This window comes from Zosterops lateralis (assembly GCF_965231275.1).
Source record: "Zosterops lateralis genome assembly, chromosome: 2".
Classification (NCBI taxonomy): Eukaryota; Metazoa; Chordata; class Aves; order Passeriformes; family Zosteropidae; genus Zosterops; species Zosterops lateralis.
Window position 1 is genome coordinate 83,580,753 of NC_139763.1, and position 22,880 is coordinate 83,603,632.

The 22,880-nt window shown below is 38.4% G+C and overlaps 1 protein-coding gene across 11 annotated transcripts in view; it reads right to left on the minus strand.

The window, feature by feature from the left end:
• Positions 1–22,880, minus strand: part of DLG2 (discs large MAGUK scaffold protein 2) — a 986,985-nt gene that overhangs the window by 475,377 nt on the left and 488,728 nt on the right. For 2 of the 11 annotated variants that reach the window (XM_083854317.1, XM_083854328.1), the window contains exon 1: positions 6,097–6,409. The exons of the other annotated variants lie outside the window; for them this stretch is intronic. In XM_083854317.1, the coding sequence (XP_083710443.1) occupies positions 6,097–6,174 (78 nt within the window). In that variant the 5' untranslated portion in view covers positions 6,175–6,409. Of the gene's footprint in view, positions 1–6,096; positions 6,410–22,880 lie in introns of those variants that run through there. 11 annotated transcript variants of the gene reach the window in all.

A 22,880-nucleotide genomic window follows, 5' to 3' on the forward strand; every position in this document is an offset into this window, starting at 1 on the left:
CTTCACACAGTTATGTGTGAAAAGATAAGATTTCCCCATAAAACTGTGAAATAGAGCACTTAGAAAGTCCATTTGAAAAGATTCCTCCAGGAGGCCGAGGTAACTCTGGCATCTGTTCGAACAGGTAATTCTGCCAATATGTGACACACTTTTGTCATCCCATTGAACCTGGACAACAAGGGCCCTTGATTGCCCAAACACAAATAAAACTATCCATTGCCCTTACAGCATGTGGCAGCTACATGACATGTCCCTTAGAGATGCAGCCATTTCACCTTTAGCCAAGGCAATAACTAGACCTGCAAGTTTTAGCACTTCATCACAACCCCAGTGGACTGTAAATGATTTGATAAGCTCTGGTTTGAAAGAGAGGACTCTTTAAGAAATCTAAGGTATGCACTGAATGAACAAGTAAGTTTCTCTTCTTTGGAATTATATATACATGTAAAAATAATGTAAGAAAAAATATATTTATCTGCTAATATTTTTATGATTACTTAATGACAGAGTTTCTATTCTACGTTGTGAATAATTACTGTTTCAAGTGAATTTCTTATCTCTTTCAAATTAAATTGCTGGGTAGCTACTTGTAAACAAAGAAAAAACAAAACAAGAATATATATCCTAGAACTGCTCACCCTGCAATTAGCTGTGCTAAAATACAGATACAAGAACAATCTAAATTCAAGTGTCATCTTGATATGAAGACTTGATTGTTGTTATTGCCAGAATACATTTGAAAAAATTATAAAATATGCCTGCATTTATAGACTTTGTTGTTGTTGTTGTTACACATCCCAGTTTTAACTTCTTAAAGCATTTTTTTGGGTCTTTTGCAAATATTTCATTGTAGGCTGACAATCAAGGATACTTGATTTACCCAAAACAACTCTAAAGCCAAGCACACAGAAAGAAAAACTGCTTGTTGGTCTATATCTGCTTATCTAGTCTGCACTACAATACTTTCAAAACTACTCAGTTAAAATTACACTGGTCAGTTGTGAATGTGACCTTTGGGTCATCTTTATTTCTATTTACAATTGATAGTCCAAAAACTGCATTCTATTTTATCATTACACATACCCCTATTTTTTAAAAGTTAAGTTGCTTCTATCTTGAATCATTAAACTAATAAATGAGTTAAACTGGAACAATGAACTAAACCCCATGGCGTAAAACTTAAATATTTTCAAATACAAGACCTAGTTCTTAGAACAGATAACACTTTAGGAGTAATTTGATTTCTAAAGACTAGAAAGAGAATTCTAGCAATGATCTCCTGTTACAGAATAGTGAAAATCAACTCATTTACACCCTTCACATGGGCCCTGTTGTTTTGCTCCCTAAAATGATTTACAAGGAGCAACCTCATTTTAAAAGTGACTGTTATCCTTAGATTTCAAACCTCACCCACATAACTAATTCTATAGTGTTTCAAATTTGGATCTCATGATTGCAGTATATTCCATATCTGAACTAGCACAAAAACCAGTCCTGAACTTCCCCTCTTTAAAATTAAATTATGTGGTAATTTTGGCAAGTTTTTTCCCCACTTTCGATACTGACTCTTGAAACCCAAATTCTACCGATACAATGAAGCATTATCAGAAGCCTTTTTTCACACTTCAGCTCATTCTCTCAGATCAACATGATTAATTGTTCAGTTGCTTTTCTGTACCTCTTCCAACTCTTTAGAATACTTATTTCTATAGCATAACCACATGCAGTTAACATCTCTTGATTTCTGCTTGATTGTGGTTTAATGAGAAAAATTCAAGACATCAATCTTTGCCTCAAGTTATTTTAGTTCCAAGGTTCAAGTGATCATGTTTACTTTCATAACAATAATACTTCATGTGACAAACTCAAAGGAGTTTAACAACTTTAATAAAAAAGGTAAGACCAGCGATGACTTGAAAGGACTTTAACTATTTTCAGGCAACATTAATGGCAGCATTCCCTGTACACTAAATGCCTCACTACTTGAAGGGAAGAGTAACACTAGCAATCAAGCCAAGACAGCCAGACTGAGATCGAATTTTTAGATAAAAAGTGCAATATATACTGGAAAGAGTTTATGATTTAGTCTAATAAAAACAATAAAGTGGAGAAACATACTTAAGGTTTGGCAAAATGGCAAAATGAAAACATTAAGAACAATTAATAGCTATTATCCCATTTTACTTACAAGAAGTTTTAGCCAGGACTGGTTAGGACAAAAAAAAAAGAAAAAAGAAAAAAAAAAAAAAAAAAAAAAAAAAAAAAGGAAGAAAAAGAGTTCAACTTTCAAAATTTGAAGGTTTTTCAAAATATTATGGTTCAGTTCTGAATTAAAATAATGTTTTAAAATATATCCTAAAAGTATGACTCAAATAGAAATACTGGTGCACACCAGTCAACTCGGAAGAACCATTTAAGACACCTACGGCTGCCACTCATCTTGTTATTCCTAGATGTCTTCCTCACTCTCTAGATGAAATTTTAAGAGTGAGAATTCATGTTTGGTTTATAGAAGACTAATATTTACCAGGAAGTCATAGAATCCTAGTGTGGCTTGAGTTGGAAAGGACCTTAAAGGTGATCTCATCCCAACTCCCCTGCCATGGGCAGGAACAAGTTCCACTAGCTCAGGTTGCTCAGAGCTCCATCCAGCCTGACCTTGAACACTGAAGCTCTTAAGTTGTATGTGGGTGTTAATGAGAGAGTGCCTTTCCACAGGGTCCAACTCATCTAAGCACAAACTCCAAGGAAATGTTGGGCTGGAGGGGAAGCAAAAACTGCAAGGGCTGGGCAGGAAGGTAGTGCAACACTCAACAGCAGGTACTAGTTAGGGAAATAAGAAATCAAGCCCAGGAACTACCACAGAGTTCTCTCTTTTAGTAAGAATAAATGCACCTCTTTCCTTTGGTCTCCCAGCTCTGCTGCTTGCTGATACCCTTTCCCCTTTCCCTTTCCCCAAGGCTCAAGATCAGTTCTCCAGCTCCTGCAAGCCCCTAACCCTTGGCTGCAATGCTGCAAGTTACAAAGTACCAACAACATGCAGGTCCCATTCATTTAGAGGCAATTTGCATCCCAGCTCCCCTGGAGCAGGGATTGCCATATTCAGGTATGGGGAGATGAGCAGGATGGGGACAGGAGCTCTGGCTTTGGATAAGATGGAGACCTCTGGAGCTGCTGTGGGCCAAGCTCACCCACATGGCCACAACCGGACATCCTCATGCAGGTGTGGAGCTGTCAACATCAAAGCCACCTTAGCTCTCCCCACCAAGGACTGCCCTAGTCAGCACAGAATCATGGAATGGTTTGGGTCTTAGGAGACCTTAACGATCCCCTAGTTCCAACCTCCCTGTCCTGGGCTGGGATACCTTCCTTCCCCTTTTCTCTGTGTGCAGCCCCCGGCACAGCATGCTTCGCATCCTGGTGGGATCCAAGAGAGATTGAAGTTCATGTCCTCTCTCTGCACAATTCAGGCCCAAAGTTTTGGCATTTTAAGGAGTTACACTGCCAGGTTGTGCATATGTGTGTGCACACACAGCACCCCGTGTTGTAACCATCTCTCATTTTCTTCCTCATCCTATGAAAATAAACAGGCTCACACAAAATTTCTGTTCCTTAGAAATAGCCCTTAAAAAATTCTTGACTTGTACTCATCCAAAGAAGTAAAACATAATAGAAGAATCTCTTATGGAGCCCCAGCCTTCTGATTCCTACTATCCAGATCCTTACTGCAAGCAAATCTTTTTGCCCACATGTGGTATTAGAAAATACTGCTGTATGTTACTACGTCCAAAAGCGCATTATGAAAACAATGTATCATTCAAATCATGCAGATGGAGAAAAACAGCTAATTATTCTTCTAGAGAAACCAAAGAGGTGAAACTGCTTAATAATTTGATTATTCAACCATTATACAAAAAAAGGTCAAAACAAAAACAAGGCATGCAGTTGAATGTTATTTTGAATTTATTTTTTGATAGATCTATATTTTATCTGTGTTCTCCTGGTACCAAAGTGTTGCACTGAAGATGTCAGTGTTGGTCGGTTTCCAATCATTAATGGCACTTATTGAAATAGCATCCTGCTAGGAATGGGATTTTCTGCATTTGCTAGAGTTTGATTTGCAGGAAAAAAAAATTAAAAATAGAAATTATAAATGAGCCCTGACTGTGGAATAAACATCCAAGAAAAAAAAAAATAGTTCTTGTGTAAGGCAATAAGTAAACATTTTACAAGCTGTTTATTGCATACTTACTGTCTCTGGCAAAAATAAAATTCCCATGCAAATATGCTAATAGCATGCTCAAGTAATATCAAAAAAGCTTTTCCCTAAAAACTGTTAGGCATAGCTTGAAAGCTTAAATAGCATGGACCTAAGTTGTCAGTTATTTTGAAAGTCCTATAGGGATGAACAAGTAGCAATATAATAAATCCATACAGAAATATTTAAAGTACTTAAAATAAAGAGAAAAAGAGACAATTTTTTAAAGCATTCTTTTAGTTGCTGTTACAAGGCTCTAAAGAGAAGAAAATATTTTCTCAGTGAATACTCTGGCATTGCTTTATGAAATTTTTCAGGGTTATTGAAATAATCTATGACCATATATGCTTTAAGCAATGCACACCAAATCTGTTTTTAAAGCTGCTGAGTGAGCCCCACTGTGTCAGGAGTGGAATGTGTCCACTCATCCTGCCTCTGTCATCTTGGAGGAAGCCTGCGAGCAAATATTCCTCTGGAGGGAGCCCCTCAGGACTAAGGAAGATCCAGGCTGCAACTTTTTTTCCTCCTATAGCAATATGCAAACAGCAGGAGAGTTTATATGATGCTCTCTTTATGGAAATGTGATTGATGACAGAGAAAGTTTGACAGTCCCATGTACAGCTCTCTGCATTTCTATTTCCCCTTTACGTATATGATGTGAAATAAATAAATCACTACTATTTAAATAACTTCCCAATGACTTGCATATTTAAATTTCAAGATTTCCACACAGCACCTTTTTAACCATTTGGAATTTTTTGCAGAAAAAGCAAGCATCTCCCCATCCTCCCCTCAACCACAAATATAATATATTTTTTGCTAATAATCTTCTCTGGGTGAAGGACTTTTCCAGTTACAAAGGAATTCAGGCAACGATCGTTGCTTAGTGGATTGGTGGCTATGTTAACACAGCATAAGACATATTAAAGACATAATAAAGCAGCCCATTTAGAAAGTCTTTGACTACATCAAAGACAAGGAGGAAAAGAGAAAGCCATTGTTATCAGACTAATGAAATAACTTTATAGCATTACATTGAAGTTTTTTTCCCCCAATCTAAATCTGAGTTTATGAAAGAGGAATTGGTCCCATTTTGAAAATGGTTTGTCAGGTAATGTGACAAAACTGAATTGCAGGTGCACTAACTAAACGTTTTCTATGCTTAAAATAAAGGACAATTGCCTTGATATCCCCTAATTATCATTACTGCAAATTCTAAAACTATTTAAGTTTTACTCAGGGAGAAAGAGGGCAGAAGACTCTTATGTACAAGGGCTTCCAGAAAACAGCCAGTTAAATACAGTTCAATTTTATGAGAGAAAAATACCAGAAGAGTACTGACCATTTTTACATACCTATATCTTTTTAAAATAAAAGGGATCCACGCTGCAGCACAGTTTCAACAAGTACCATGAAACAAAATTCCCAAACATTATGAATGCTTAACATGTTATTCCATCCTCATTAGTAGCACACTAGGAAAAAAATATACAAGCAGCAAACAATCAGCCGTTGTTTAAGAGCCTAATATGGTACGAGGAAAAAATAATGCAGCACAGCAACAAGTTCAGTGGAGTGCTTCCTTAACACAGACATACCAGATGTACAGCTGTTTATCTTGGGAAGAAAAACAATCAAAAGAGGACATAAAGACTTTTGAAAGGATCTTCTCCCCGGTATTTAATAATATGCAAAATATTGAAGGATTCTCGCATGAAATCAGGAATGGCAATAGGTCGTTTTTCATGGTATTCTAAAAAGCTAAGTAGACACACAACAGGATGCCAGCAGGCAGCTTGCATGAGACATAAGGCTTTATATTCCCACTAGGAACGTACCTTCTCTGCTTTTGCTTTCCTGGCGTTATGCACAAACCTGCGTCCCAGCTTCTTGGCATACCAGATAGAGGCAAACATTGTAGTGATGAAGATTTCAGTCTGTATATGCAGCACACACAGAGAAAAAAAAAAAACAACTTCCCCCACAACTGAGATACAGATCTAATGCTGGTTAAGGTCTTAACTATGCTGTTGCTTTGTCAAGTCCTCTCATGCTGCCTTCTGAAAAAAAACAAACCACCCAGTGTGGCCAGTCTGCAGGTGTATTTACATACTGCCAGCAGGAAGTCCAGGGTGAGGCATCTTTGTATCCAGCTCACATCCAGTCTGCTAAGTGCCTGTCTGCAGTTCTTTAGCACTGTCACCACAAACTACATATGTGTCAGTATGAAAGGAAGCTGCAGTAAACTACTGTAGCAGACAGCTCACCTCCTCTTCTCCTGTTCTGAAATTTAACTCCTTGGTTCTCTTCGATTTGCCAGTATGCAACAGAAGCAGCAGCAGTTCAAAAATGAGACACACAGCACTGCAGGAAAGCAAAGGGGTACAAAAGTGCCAAAAATAGAAATGTGTATTAACTGTTAAGGTGAAAGAACAGGTGTTTCATGTGTCTCATGGCAATTAAAATATGAAAGGAAAATTGATTTTACTTTGTTCTTGTAGTCTGGGGTCTATTCAGAGATATTTTTGCTATCTAGTTTCAGTTCACAACAGACAGGCATCAGAGCTGCTCAGTTCCCTTGCTGATGTCACACATGCTCTGCCGAAGGATTTAAGACTCAATCAAGGGCTTCTGTTTTTCTTTGATAATGCCCTCACGAAACAAAAACTGATAGATTTTTTTCCAAATTCCAAACTTCTGCCCTACCTAAGCATGCTTTTCCCTCTTCCTTTAATTGCATGCTATTTTGCATTAGGAGTTGGGAAATGCCTTTGAATACCTATTTTTGCAGTGAAACAGCAATGCACTATTTTTCTTTTGTCACACACTTCAGCTTTAACCCCTGCACCTCTCTTCAGTTATAATGGCTAAACAATAAGCAGAAACATACTCTTCTGGCTCCAAACATATGACAAACCAGATGTTCCTCCCAGTCAGATGCAGTATCAAGGCTGTAAATCACAGGGCTTGCAGTTACAGTGTTGTATTTGATAGCACTTATAAGACAAGTCCTGCCCAATGCCCTCCCATCCACAAGTGTGGGGATACCAACATGCAGGAGAACTCCTGCTGTCCTGTGTGCAGCACTGGATTTGGAATGCATACATGCAGGAATAATGACTCATTAAGGACTCTTGGGGACAAGGAAACACCTCTTCTGCCCCAGAATTTTTCGAGAATGGCTAAAACTGTTTTCTCCAGAGTACAAGAAATCAAAGGGGGAAATATTCTACTCCCAAACTGATAACTTAGAGAGAACATCCAAGTTACTGTACCGGGATGGCATTGCTCAAGCTTTGAGCCTAAAGGCACATACTGCTGAATTCCGTTAAGATTATAGGGAGTTCAAAGAATGCTCAAATACATTTTAAAATGATAAGTTGGTTAACTAAATTGAAATTCTTAGATAGTGAGGGCTTTTTTCAAGGTAACTCCAAGGTGCATGATTGATTTTTTCTTGACATCTAAAACCTTCTGACAAAATATTTTGTAACTGGTGGTATTTCTAGGAAGAGAATAGTTACTAACTACTTCCAATGCAAATATTTAATTAATCCTGGAGGCCAGAAAGTTTTACGAACACAAGATAGAGTAAATTCATGTCTCATCTAGAATATGATTGCTATAGAATAGCTGTCTTTCCATAACATCACTTCAGCTCTCTAAAATCTAGGCTGATATTAAGATAGACTCTCCAAGGTTTATTATGCCATGTAACAGCCTTTCACTTTTATCCCTTTTTGGGGGAAAACACTGTCCTAAAACAGAGGGAAGGGTAGACAAGAGAAGGAAGAAAGATGGCCTGAAAAATTCAGGAAGAAATTAGAGACCTTGTCTCTAGCTGCAATGCTATTGTAAGGAAACATGGATAGAAAAAAAAAAGTGCAGAAAAGGAGAAGCAACATCATTACACAGTTTAACCCACACTATAACTGTTAAAGGAACAGGAAAAAATCTTACATAGTATATGCATAAACAGTAGAATACTTCTCCCACTCTGCTCCCATGCTTTTATGAAGAGAATAAGCATAATTTGAAATCATTGCACTACACCCAAAAAAGGGTACATTCTCCCAAACAACTATTTATAGAGTCTTATGTATATTCAGAAGCTGAGAAAATCGAAGGAAATACTCATTAAACAATAAAACTTCCTTTTTATGACTTTTATCATCAACATTAGCAGCTTTACTGAACTATTTATTCAGGAAAAATAGGGAGTAATAAAAAGCCACAATTCATCCCACTTAAAGGAAAAAAAAAATAGACTACATTGTTCATTTAAGAAATAATGACAAAGCAATAGGGAGGTAATTTTCTCCACCCACTGAAAATGTTAGATCAGGAAGAATAAATCTTGCCAAATACCTAATCCTGATTCTAATCAGAAATACAGTTTAACTGTTTGCATGCATTTGCAGATCTATCCAAACCCTGAAGTACAGCAATGGCCAGACTGCAAGCCATTTCCTTGCAGCTCCATCAGGCAGCAGTCTGCCATACATTGCCAATAGCAGGTTTATTAGGGCTGTACTGGTACCGAGGGAGTTTACAATTATGAATATTTTACTGTAACCATAACGAAGGCTGCATTTTACAGAAGTGCTACAAGCTGAGCTGCTTTATAAGAATTGGAACTCCCAGCTGCCATCTCCTCACAGGAGTAATACGTACTTCAGCTTGCTCACTGAAGTGCTACGTTACACGGACAGAGAGATGCATGCCATTGAGCAGCAATATTATCACAGACAGGAGATAGTCAGTTAAGAGCAGATTTTACAAGGAGCTTCTTGCTGCAAATGAGTGGGTGTTTTTTGGTAAGCCAACACGATCCAAACCATACATTAAATGTCATTCCTCTGTCTCTGTGAGAAGAATTGGTCTTACCACCAGTGGGCACATGGGTACAAGCACAGAGCAGCTACACTGTTGAATTGTATTATTTTTATGACATGGCTCCCCAACATCACAAGCACCGGCAATTGATGCTCGGTACGAAAACAGATGGTTGCTTCAAACACCTTGCCAACTGTTTGTATGCACTGAGTATCACCACTACTTCTGACAGTTTGACTCCTTTTTCAATTTTAGCAGTGCTGCTTTACTTAAGCAGCACTCGGGAAGAAGCCTGGCTTTGCTTTAGACAGAGCATTAATTTTCCCTTGTTAAGGGATAACTTCTCACAGCACACACGTGGGGTGTCAACCTCCCCCTCGCACACCTGTGGTGAAGATAGATGTTAGCTGTGCATTCCGGTTCTCTCCAACCTCTATCTGAGTATATACACACAGTAGTCATAAAACGTGATGACAGGGCCATTTAAAATACAAATACACTTCAGTCATAAATAATGCCTTCCTTGTAGGAATGGGAAGACGGATGGAAAGATTAGTATTCAGGGTTTGCAGAACTGTTTCCAGTGAAATGGGCAGGAGATGGAACAAGTTAAAAATGAAATACTTAAGATATAAAACAATCACTTTACTTCAAGGTTTATTTGTTAACATTCCACAGCTGTGGGTACAGGAACAGAGCTGCAGCTGAGAACCTAAGGTAGCTAGCTTTGTTTTGATTAGCACAAGGCATCAACAGATATTGATTTGGCTGACTGTACAAGCAACCATTTCCCATCCCCAGCACAACTAATTATCTTACACAGCTACATGATGCCAAGACATACTCTTTAATGACCAGAATACGAGGAAGGACAGGAATCTAAATGTCTGCTATTCAGTCCAGAAGATATAAATTGTAAGCACTCAGACCTTACAATTCTTTAACTAGATGGAAGACCCAAGGTTTTGTAAGGACCTGATTTTTCATTCTTCCCTCTAAACAATGGCAAATAGACTAATGTTCTTCCGCCTAATGCAGCAAAGAATTTTTTTTATAGGAAACCCATGGGCACTCTTACAAAAGTAAGAGTCAGCACCACTGAAACACCATTCAGACTTCTCTTTTGGCCAGGGCAGAACACAGTCCGAACAAATACAACACAAGTGAAGGATTAACATAGAATAGAACACAGAACCACTGAGGTTGGAAAGATTATCAAGTCCAACCATGTTCATAAGCACCACATCTACACATGTTGGAAATGCCTCAGGAACGGTGACTCAACCACTTCCCTGGACAATCTGTTCTGATGCTTGAGGAATGGAAAGATTTCCATGAGGACTTTTTTCCTAGTATTCAACTAAATCTCCCCTGATGAAACTTGAGGCCATTTTCTCTTGTCCTATTGCTTGTTACCTGAGAGAAGAGACCAACCCCCACCTTGCTACAGCCTCCTTTCAGATATTTATAGAGGGGAATAAGGTCCTCCTGATTCTCCTTTCCTCCAGGATAAACACCCTCAGCTCCCTCAGACACTCCTCATCAGCTCTGTGCTCCAGACCCTTCCCCAGCTCCATTTCCCTTCTCTGGACATGCTCCAGCACCTCAATGTCTTTCTTGCAGTGAGGGACACAAAATGAACACAGGGCTCAAGGTGCTGTCCCACGACTGTAAGGTATGTAAATGTCTAGTTATGGTAAATTTCTACCAGTTATGATGTTTCATAACTTTTTTTTTCCTAAAATAAAAAGTTTAAAATTACACCTCTTGGTGCTGAGTTTTAAAGATGAAATCTGAGTTGCTTAAAAGCTAAATGCTTCCTTGGAACATCTAGAGTCAATGGCAAGGATATAGTGCAATGATTCTGAGAATAGTCACTTTTCCTGACAAAGAAATGTTGCACAGAAGGGAACAGGGGAAAAAAAAAAAGAAGCAGAAGATGAAGGAAGAGATGGGATAAAAATGGAAAAGAAAAAAAAAAAAAAAAAAAAAGAAGTGAAAATGAAATGTTGCATATTAAGGATGACAGAGGTTCATACTCTTCTCTTCCAATTTAAATTTTTCTACTCCCTTAATATTTCTTGTGCCAAATCATTTCTCTTTAGAAATTATGCTTTCAGAAACCCAGATGTGACATTACAAGTTTGCCCCAGGTCTAATTTCCCCTTAAAACAGAAGATACTGCATGCAGACATCTCCTCTGTCACCTTTCCTGATGCACAGCAGAGCTGTCTCCTAGCAGAGGGCATGAAGAATTTCATACACAATGTCACAAGACTTCAGAGCAGTAAAAAAAAAAAAAAAAAAATATAAAAAAAAAAAAATGCAAGCTTTTTTTTTTTTCCTCTGGACCTCCTTTAAGTGTGAGGCCCCGATTTTTTTTCCCTGCATTCTGCCTTGCAATTATCACTGCTATTATTCTGCTCTTCTATTATTTGATGGGGTAGATGGCACTCAACTTGCTACCTGTGGTGCAACAGGTCAAGAGAAGAGAGGATGAGGAGGTGTGCTAGAAAATTGCTTGAAACAGACCTTTAACTGTGGAAGGATGGGAAATGGAAATAAAATAAGTGCTATGCTAGACACCGAGACTCGGCACATCCCTGTACATGGGAATGTATTCTAGCACTTTACAGCATAACGGCATAACAGACTATGTTTTAAATCTAGGCAGTTCTTTTTCCTCTTTTTATTTGTTAAGTCTTGGAATAGAGAAAAACCTAATTACAGCACTTAATTTTGATTTTAAAAATTGATTTTCAACTCTAGTTTCTGCTGGTGCATAGGAAACTCCACTGAGTCACAGAAGTAATACAACAACCATTAGCAGCCTAAAAAAAAGAAACAAAAATTTGAAAAATGCCAGTTTATTGCCTATTTGTCCCTGGTTCAGCACAAAATGCTTTCTGCCTCACCTTTCTAATAGAAATTTTTAAATTTCTTCCTGCTGTGTTAAGAAATCACAATCAAAATGGTGTATAAAATCCTCTGATGTGCCATTACGCTGCTCAGACTTGTATCAAATCAAAGCACTGTGTATGTAGCACAGTTATACATTTGCATGGCAAGTACTCCCACGGGAAATAATATAAACTACAAAATTTATCCTTGGGGAGAGAAAAAAAGGAGGAACCACAGACTGGAGCAGTGCTTATGTGTGTCACCAGTGCATCTTGCAAGGCACTTGCCAAATATAATTCTGAGCAAAACTGAATTCAGTGTGGAAACACTTATATTACAGCTCTCTGTGTGTGCCTCCCATCCTGCAGCATTTAAGTACATTTGTTTTCTCATTACTTATCCATAACCCTGTGTGATGGTGGACTCATCTCTGTTTCAGGTGGGGAGGAATAAAGGCACAAAGTGACTTGATAACCAGCATACAGGAAGTTGGAGAATCTGCACACTCACTGGAGCCCAACATCTCTGACCTAAGGTGTGGCTACATGCCTTGCCATGGCCAAAACCAGGCACATGTGGCACCCACTCTCACCCAGTCCTATGCCAGTCACAGCTCTCCTGTCCAGATCCAGTGAGAAGCAGGAGGGCTGGAAATGTCCATACACTCACCCACAAGGGGCATGGACATACATAATTTCCATACAATCTCTTTATTAGGAACAGCAACCCAGACAGCCTATAAAGAGCTGTTCATCTCACTGCTAGTCACCAAAGAATCCCCAAAAACAGTTGCAGTAACAAGCATGGGAATATATATCATCCTATCTTAAACATTATTTTATTCCTGGCTGATGACAAGCTGTCTTTCCTTTCAAAGGCATCCTTAAATCTCACTTTCGCTTTATTAGCCCCAAGAGCAAAACTAAAAAGTCAGTTTAAGCAGAAACACTGCAAGGTGTGGGCACTGAAGCAGTGAATCACACTGACTGCTTTGACCCAGTATTATTTAAAGGTTCAAGGTGAATGTACCTAGCCCTTGCCATTGTCCAAGCTTTCCAGAAAATCCTCATGCACAAGGAGCCAGGTTGCACTGAATTATGAAGCATTAAGGAGTCACAAGTGATGAGATGTAACAGGATAGCTATGATCTCATGTCAGCATCTCCCTGCAGGCAGACACACGTGTACCTGTGTGGGTTGAGCCCACTCAGCAGCACGTTCCTGAGCAGCAGCAGAGTCCCTGCAGCCCGTGCACACCATTCTGTCATCTCACAGGCTGGGTTGCCTTCAGTCCCTCTCCCAGTCTCTGCCCACTCCCAGCTGGGACTGTCTCCAGCCATATTCTGCTGTTGAGTGCATTGCTCCAGCTGAGCAGTCCCTCCCCTCCAGGGCCTCCTGACTGGCTTTTTAATGCTTCTTAGAGAGGAACCCACATGTGGACAACAAATGCAACAGATAATGACTTGTGCCAGTTTTCATTTCAGTTCTTGCTCTTTATCCCTGTCCTCAGCTTTTCTAGGCTGCTATGCCTCACAGCTCCTGGGAAAAGGTCCTACAGTTCAAGAGTTCAGTATCACTTGGGAAGTTAAATCACTTCAGAGCCAAGTTTTTAAGAACAATGCTGAACACTTTAGATGCTGGACACAAAAGCAAAAGAGAAGAAATATGAAAGAAAAGGATATAGTTAATTTCTACAAATATAAGCTATTCTACTACTAAGTATGAGGGATAGATAACAAATCTTTATCCAGGGCTGCTGGCAATTCTTGCTTCCTAGAGTCAGAGACAAGGAAGAGATCTTGCTTTGGAACTGACTCACCACATTTCTGTTGCCCAAGCAAAGCAAAGAGAGGAGAGTCCAAACCACAGCAGACCAAGAACCATGTTTTCTCCCTTAGTTCTGCTAAAATTCTTCTGCATGAGATAATTTACTCTTTGCAAGCCAGTCTTAAAATGAAAATAATAATGCTCTACCACACGGAGACAGTCTAAAGATAGAAGTAGTAACAAATGCGAATTATTGTGAGAGAAGACATTGCAGAAAGCAGAACATCAACCCCCTCACTGGGTGATTACAGAGTCATTCAGAATTCTGCTGAAAGGTCTGTGAGAGTCCACATCAAACCTGATAACAAAAATGCTTCACTGCAATGTGACACATGAAAAAGTCCATTTCAGCAATGCCATAAAGGATGGTGTAATATCCATTTTGATCAAAACACAAAGGAACTATAAGGAAATATGAAGTTAAGGACAAGGAGTTACATTCTTAAACCTATGAGATCTTCAGAAGCAGGAAAAAAATATACAGCAAACACTAAAATCTAAAATAAGGAATTACCAGCCTAACATATTTCAGTTAATTAATTAATTCTATGTAGAAAAAAAGGATAAGAGAAAAATGAGATTTTCTTAATCAATTCCATTTGAATGCAAAGCCCAGCTGACAGGACAAAGATGGTGGTGGAGAGAAATTTTTCATTGCAGAGGATTTTGGCACTTGAAAAACCAGGGGAAGAACTGAGGCTGCATACAGCTATTGAGATATATTTCAACAAGAGACGGGCTAGAGCTCATTAAAATAAAAATCAAAAAATGGTGATAGTTTTTTAGGACAAGAATAAAAAATAGCATCTTTCCAAACACTTTGAAGTTTTTAAATTTAATCTGAGTGTTTCAAGAAAACAGAAACTTTTTTGAGATCTCTAACCAGTAGAAAATTGAGAAATTGCTCCTTGGAATTGTCAAAATATTTATCTTTCATTTTCATCAAAAAATCAGAACATTTCAGCCTTCTGCAGGGCTGTCAATACTGCTGTCTAAATTACATTTACATTTAACTTTCCTTTGGGATCCCAGTCAACAGATATTTTTAAAATTTCTGTTCTGCACAACTCACTGAAAATACTTTTATTTGATTCATACATCTAGCAGCCTCAAAGATCTGCCAAATCAAAGATCAAAGATTTTTCCATACGCTTCTGCAAATTGAATTTTACCAAGCCAGGTACATTGGTTGTCTTCTCACATGTCAGAAGACACCACCAAGATGCTAGAATGAACTCATGTGAACTTAGAGAAAAAATCATAAGGAGACAAAGTACCACAAAAGCAAGGAAGTCCCTGCTTCTCTTTGTTCAAGCATCCTAGAAAGCACCACATTTCATGCCTAGACCTCCCAGAAGTAAAACCAAAGCTGAATGAAGGTCTGTTTCTCCACCACTCCCCACAGCTAAATGCAGAAAAGATTTAATATACACAGACTTGCACAACACATCACTGCTCTGCACACAGTGGCGCACCAGAAAAAGTATCTCCAAGGACTCCAGTTATTTTTCTGTGGCTCTGGGGGAACCAGTTCTACACTAAACTGAACCAAAAGCTCTAAAATTCTTTCTGCTTCCAGGCAAGAGACTTAAATAAATGAGCAATGTGCCAAAATCCCATTCCCAGCATTGGAGAGGAGCTCTCATTTAAGAGAAACAGTCTGTTCCCTCTACTTTCTTCTCTTTTGCCATTCAAAATCTTAAAAGGTTCAGTGAAGGTAAAAGTCATAAAGGGCACAGACTTCTGAGCAGTGCCTTATCCTAGTGGGCTCAGGCTCTCAGATACTGCTGGTTCTCCCAACCTACCAGTCTTAGAGACAGCCTGATTGTGAGCACCAGCTCTGACCCAGAGCACATCCTTACCATACTGAGCCCCACAAGCAATTCATGCTGGGGGAAGTGCTCCCAGCTGCCTGCCTGGCACTAACCTTCCCTACCACCCCACACTCATTTTACTCAGTTAAGCACATAAGACTGCCAAAACCATTATTTTGTTAAAGTGCCCTCTGACATGTCTACTTCCTACTTTCAAGCCTACCCTTTCAAGCACAAAATAGGCATTTATGCTTCTGTAGTTCCTTAAAAATAACGGATTAAGTACTAAGCACTAACTGAGAAGGTTCTCTGCCAACAGTAATGCTGTAGGAAGACAACAAAAAGATGGCAGATCGCAAATGCATTACACAAATGTCTGGGTAATTTAATGTGAGTTAAAGATGAGATAAGCAGGCAGCACAGTTTTCAGATGGTCTCAGTCTGAAGAGGGCTAAAGGAATACACCTTTTGATTATCTCATCTATTATGAACAGTAAATCCCCATTAAAGCTCAGGACAGAGTACAACAACACAAATGTGCTACATGAATGCATTACCTCAGTGTAGTTCAGGACAACATCTCCACAGCAATACACAGCTATTCCTACTATGGGATTTTCATCAGGATTTTCTATGTGTGTGGAAGAGCATGCTCACCTTCTGATTGTATGCTCAATGCACATACTAAGCAATATATTGTGGATAATTGTGAATGGATATATTACATGTTAAATCTCACACTTCTTTGCCCATGCAAAGAGATACAGAATACCAGACAGTCCTTTGGAAATCACCATTTCAGCTGTTTCTAGGACAGGGCACACAGCCTAGGACTCAGCCTCCACAGCTGTACGTTTAGGAATGTGCAATGTGCTTTGCTGAGAAAGATCTGCATTTTCAGTTCCACAAGCACTGAACATGGCACAGTGGCAAGGCAAGCTACATTACAAATGCAAATTCAGAGATTGGAAAAGAAATCAATTTCAAGCAACGTTTGAAATATACGTAAACAAAGTCACTTAAGTGAAACTGGCCCAAAATTACAAGAAGGTATTTACCTTTTGAAAGCTCAAGATAAAAATACCATTTACAAACTCTTACAGAGTTCTGGCCTTCAGAAAACAAGGTAATTTCCCCAATGATTTTCTATGCATAGTGTGAGGGAGGCAGTTAAAGATGATATAATATAATCTGAGCTATATTTAAACATCTGGTCCATCTGTTTTATATGCATTGATAGGCTCTAGTCCAGAGCAATCGATTGAGTGTTAAAATGTTATTGAATATAAATTTTAATAGCTGTTTTACTTACGTGTCCTTCTTGGACAGGCTTTAAAATCAGGATTGTAAGTAAAATATGACTCTAAAACACTGTCATATTATATAAAATTATTTAAAATTTATTCGTAATGTAGATTTAACTTCTGTAAAATTTGTAGTTGATTGATACTATGCCCCATAATTTTCCCGGTAATAATTTAGAGATATAGATAGATAGGATAGATAAATTTATACTTAGGATAGTCTGAAGGATGTTTAACTTCAAATGCACCAACCCCTATAATGCCTGACTTAAATTCTCTTCTCTCACTGATTTAAATGGGAGTTTTGCCAAATGAGCAACGCTTTTTCATTTGGCTATGGTAGAGCCTCTTCTGCACTATGGTAGAGTTCTCCTGATCAAGAGTATTCAGAGTTTTTGAAACTATACAGGAATTTTAAAGATTAAATATTAACTTCAGACAGGAGGCCTTACTAGGTTTCCATGCTCCAGATAGAACTGAATACAAAACTTATAGGTTTAGCCATTTAAAACCTATCTAGCTATTGCCATCATCAGCAAATAACCTACAAATAATTCCACAGTTGGAAAGAAAGGTCAAACTACAGACTGCAAAAGTCATGCACATTTGATTCATCCAACCTCACTTCTTTAAAAAGCATGAAAACTAAGATATTTCAGAAAACTACAAAAAAATTTGATATATTTCAGCTAATTAGGCTTCTTAATACATGTGAAAGTACTTTAGAAGTGTACCATTGGTCAATGGAAGTAAATATCAACAACTATAAAAGCCCCAAACTCATTTATGAATAAATACTGATTCTAGAGCTTAACTCTGATGTAATTTTTCCTACATGTAGGGGAGAAGCTATGCAAGAATCAGCAATTTGTTCTTTGATGAGCTGTGGGCATAGACCATGGTATTAAATAGTCTGAAAGACACCATTTTTTTCTATGACTACTCACATGTTTTTTATTAATAAATAATTTTCTGCTTCTGTCTTGGGATATACATTAGTATTATTATTTTTAAAAACAAAATTTTAATCCTCACATGTGACAGGAAATTTCTGGAGAGACAACAGAGATTCTAGATCACAGTTTGAATGTGAACTGAAGCACTATAGCGATAAGATTTAAAAAGCAAAAATGCAGTTTTATGCACAACTCTAATTAGACTGGAACTGAGCAGAGCTGCTCAGCTGGATTACCTAACAGCTGGTCCAAATCTCTAAGGGAGGAGTATATTTTTACAAAACCTTTTATGAAGCCACACACTGAGAGCTATAGGAGTTTATTACTGAGGCAGAGAGGTTGATTAATAAATAACAATTTTGCTTTGGGAATCAGAAATATAAGTGGTTTGCCCATCCAAGAAGTCTGAGCAATTTATGGATTTATGATTATTTAAGTGTGTGATTTAGTGATTAAAATTTTGTCTAAAATAAATAGCCTCATGTATATCTAGGCCAGAACTTTTATCAACTTCTCAAATACTTGGATTTGGCAACATTCAGAAGTGAATATACCCATTCTCAGACAAAAAGATTTGAAGAAAATGAGGGTAAAATAGCTAGGCCAACATGTAACAGCAATCTGTCTCCAAGACACATTTACAGACAGTCTGGCAAGATAACTAGGGCAATAGGAGTGGAAAGAGAGGCCAAAGCCTGGGGTGTGTCAGATGTGCAGTTGTGAGTCACTTTATTTTCTAAGTTACAGCACAAGATGGATGTCATGACCTCTCACACAGCATTGCTGAAGAAAGTATTAGCAGTACAAGGTGTCAGTCTGGACAATAACTTCAATCATTTTAGAAAAGCTCAAAAATATTTGAATTTTCCAAGAAACATGCCTTTCTGGAGGCTGTTGGTTTTGCATTCTAGACACAACAGTAATGCTTTGTAGTCTTTGATAATGATGCATAAGCTGGATTTTCCAATTTTAATATATTGTTTAAGGAAATCTATATCTGGAATTCACTCAAAAAAGGCTTAACACTGAAAACCAAAGCAATTTCTGTGCACCCACAATGTGAAAAAAATAATTGGAATCATAGAATGGCTTGGTTTGGAAGGGACATTAAAGATCATCCCATTCCAATCCCCTGCAATGGGCAAGGACACCTTCCACTAGAGCAGGACTCTCATCCAGCCTGGCCTTGAGCAGTCTCAAACTACAGTGACTTTGTTTTCTTCTCCACCTCTTCAATTATTATTATAGATTGTTACTATTTTCTACTATTTTTAATGCCCAACATTAAACTGCTGATCAGCCTGAGCTGTTAGCTCCTGGCACTGCTATAATAGGGGCAACTGTCCCCAGTCAGCCACCTTCAATTGCTGTTTTTCCTCTTCCTTAGTCCTCTGTCTTTAGGATCATGGGTAGCATACAATATGGAGCCTTCTACACAGATAGGCTGAGGTGTATTAATTCTCTGTCAAATTCCATGTAAAAAAAATTACTACAGTTGTCCAGAGACCAGGCTCTCTTGTTTTTGATTACCTATCTAAATTTGTCACTGTCCCTCTGTACTTCCTCTTATGTATCTGTTCATTTTTCATTTATAATGTCTTTCCGCTTGATAAAAACTGGACACAGTGTCATTCCTTTCAAGCTGCTCCTATAAATCACAGAAGCACAGCATGGTTGGGCTTGGAAGGGACCTCTAATTCAATGCACCTTCTAGACAGGCTCACCTAGAGCAGGCTAAACAGGATCATGTCCAGGATGATTTTGAGTATCTTCAGAGAAGGAAATTCTATATCTTTTCTGTGCAGCCTCTTCCAGTGCTTTGTCACCATCAAAGTAAAAAAAGGTTTTGTTTATATTCAGATGGAACTTCCTGCATTTTAGTTTATGTCTGTTGCTGGGCACCACTGAAAATAGCCTGGCCCATCCTCTTGACACCTGCCCTTGAGATATTTACGTGCATTGATGAGATCAACTCTTAGTCATCTCTTCTCCAGGCTAAATAAGTCCAGCTCCCTCAGCTTTTCCTAACAGGAGAGATAGTCCTGTCCCCTCATCATCTCCATAACCCTCTGCTACACCCTGTCCAGCAGTTCCTTGTCTTGTCCTGAGGACAAGCTGGACACAGCACTCCAGGTGTGGCCTCACCAGGGCTGAGTAGAGAGGCAGGACATCTCATGTGACCTGCTGCCATTGCTCTTCCCAATGCACCCCAGGACACCATTGTCCCTCTTGACCCCCAGGGCACACTGCTGGCTCCTGGACAGATTGTTGTCCCCCAGGTTCTTCTCTGCAGAGCTGCTTTCCAGCAGCTAACCTGTACATGCATGATGTTATTCCTCCCCAAGAGCAGCTCTGCACTTCCCTTTGTTAATCTTCACTAGATTCCTCTCCTCCCAACACCTCATTACCTTTATTATTTGACTCACCCAAGCAAAGATCCCTGACAAGAGCTGAAGAAGGTTATCTGGCTTTTTTTTTTTTCTAAATTCTTTTACCTGTACTTCCACTCTGTAAGACTTAAGCAATAACACTTTGTGAAGTAAAAATTAGGCAACTTTTTAAAGTGCAACAAACATCTATGAACTAAATTGTTGAAGAAAAAAAGGTCAATACCATATTCATAATTCATTAAAGATCTGTCACTCCTCAAGCATTTTTTAAGTATCTCATTCTACCTCAGAGGTTTTCATTTCATGAGAGAATATTTTATGTCTATGACGCAGGAATCACAGAGATTGTATCTTCAAAATTTCTTCACCATGACACAAAGAATTAATCCAGAAAGAATAGATGAGGGGACATTCCTTTGCTTTCATAGTGTTTGATTTATTGACTGCATAGAGTATTTTCCTTCTCTCCCCTCAAAACAAAATAGAGGAAGATGTGGGAAGAAATCCTAAACCAGACAGAAATAAATCAAAAATTTAAATAAGTCAAAACACTTGGTAAGGAAATATTATTTTTTAAAAAGATGTTCCGATTATAGAATTTCTTCCAGTAAGATGCCTGGTCAGCTGCTGAATCCCCACAGACACATAGATCCAGCACAGTGTAGGAACAGAAGCTAGTCTTACCACCAGTTTGGCACCATTTCCAAACTAAGCAATGCCATTTAATGTGTTATACACACTCCAGGCCTTGCTACAGGCACAATTCTGGATCACTCCCTTCTGTAGAAAATCATAATTATTTGGGAAGGTCAGTACCTCCTGCAGTGCTGTTCAAGCACTATGGCAGAGCTTACACTCATGGACGGTACTGGGAAAATTGCCATGACGAGAGAGCTGTTAGTTGTTTTCTGTTGTGTGTTTTGTTTTAAAAAGGAGAAGCCAGAATAGCTTCTATTTGGCTCAAATTAGTCTGTGCCTGTGTATCTACAGCTATTCAAAACATCTCAGCCTTACATAGTACAGATGGAGATCTTAAGTTATAGCTGCAAAATAATTTTCAAAAATGTTTGCAAAGCCATTAGCTGTGATAAATCACACAATTTACTCCTAGACAAGATTCTTTCAGGTGCTGTTTCTCCCTGCATAATCAAATGTTGTTTTGCTTCAAAGCAGTTCAACTCCTTCCAGATGCTGCACCCTGCAGAATAGCCTTCTTAATTGCCAGACTGGGACCTGATGTGGACTGTATCATCCTTAAAAATCCACCAGCACCTACAAGCTTCACTTCAAGCCCTGTCTCCTGCCAGTGCAGAGTTCCTGGGATTTCTGAAAATGTTTTGTCACTGCTCACATGATCTTGGACTAGCCATCACAAAACCAGCAACACACCATGCTTACCTTTTTCTACTGTCATTGGACCTGTCATATCAAGCTTGGACTGAGATATCTCACTTTTAGTCCAAAAACCAGATAAATCACCTTGAAATAGTATTTGTAAGCATCCTATAGTACTGAGCAGAAAATGCTCTCTTGTGGTTTTTTAATGAGTTGACAATTAGAAATATGTAATTATATTCCTTCTGTAAAATTAATGATGACAGTTAAAAGTAACAATCAGAACATTTGATTTAATATTGGTGACATTTAAAGACATCTTAGTACATTTTGCTTGGCTCTTACTTCCAAGAGTTCTTTTTTCTGAAAGAATAAGTTGAAAACATCTGGGCTTGTGTTCCACAGACACAGGTGATCAGTTGACTTAAGAGAGACATAAGATCATCCCAGTGTACTTTAAATATATGCAAATATGTTTTTAAAAATCAAAGTATACATTCATGCTCTGTGGCCATGCACTCTTTGGAATTCTGCTGGACTTTTCAGTAACTACTGAAGAAAAAAATCCTTTTCTTAAATAGGACCATCAGCATAAACCTCCCTAACTGCTAAAGCAAGTCTTGCCCCCAGTTTTTTTTTTAAGATAGTATATTTGATTTCTTCACCATAGTCTCTGGCTGCAAGTGTAATCACGTATTTGAAGATGATAATTGACAATACCTATGATAGCCTCATGTAAAGTTTGTCCTTTGTTGCAATATTTAGGAACTGAAGTTGTACAAAAACCTGGTGGTTTACACATTCACCATCCTTCCTGTCCATACAGTCCAAGGAGATTTAAAAGAGTGGCACCTTATTACGTGTTTTCCACCAGGGAGAGACAACCCTTGTAAAGATTAATGCACTGCCAGACTACTCTACCATCACCAAATGTATCCCTTTAAAATTTCATAAGACTATTTTTTCCCCCTGCTAAGCTGAGTAATGCCCACAGAGCTTTCTCTTGCAAGCTGCAAGAAAGGCATTGTAAAACATGCCGATACCAAACATATTTGCAATATTAGCATTCATTTCACACATGCACTCTGAATAAGTACAGTTAGTGCAGAAGCAAGACTTCAGACTAAATTTTTCTGCTATGTTAAGGCTTCATGATGTTATATATTACCACAGAGGATATATTCAGGATATCTTAGTGAAGGCTATTAGCATTGATTGATGTTATTTTAATGCCTTACATTTTTCAATAAAAGTACCTAA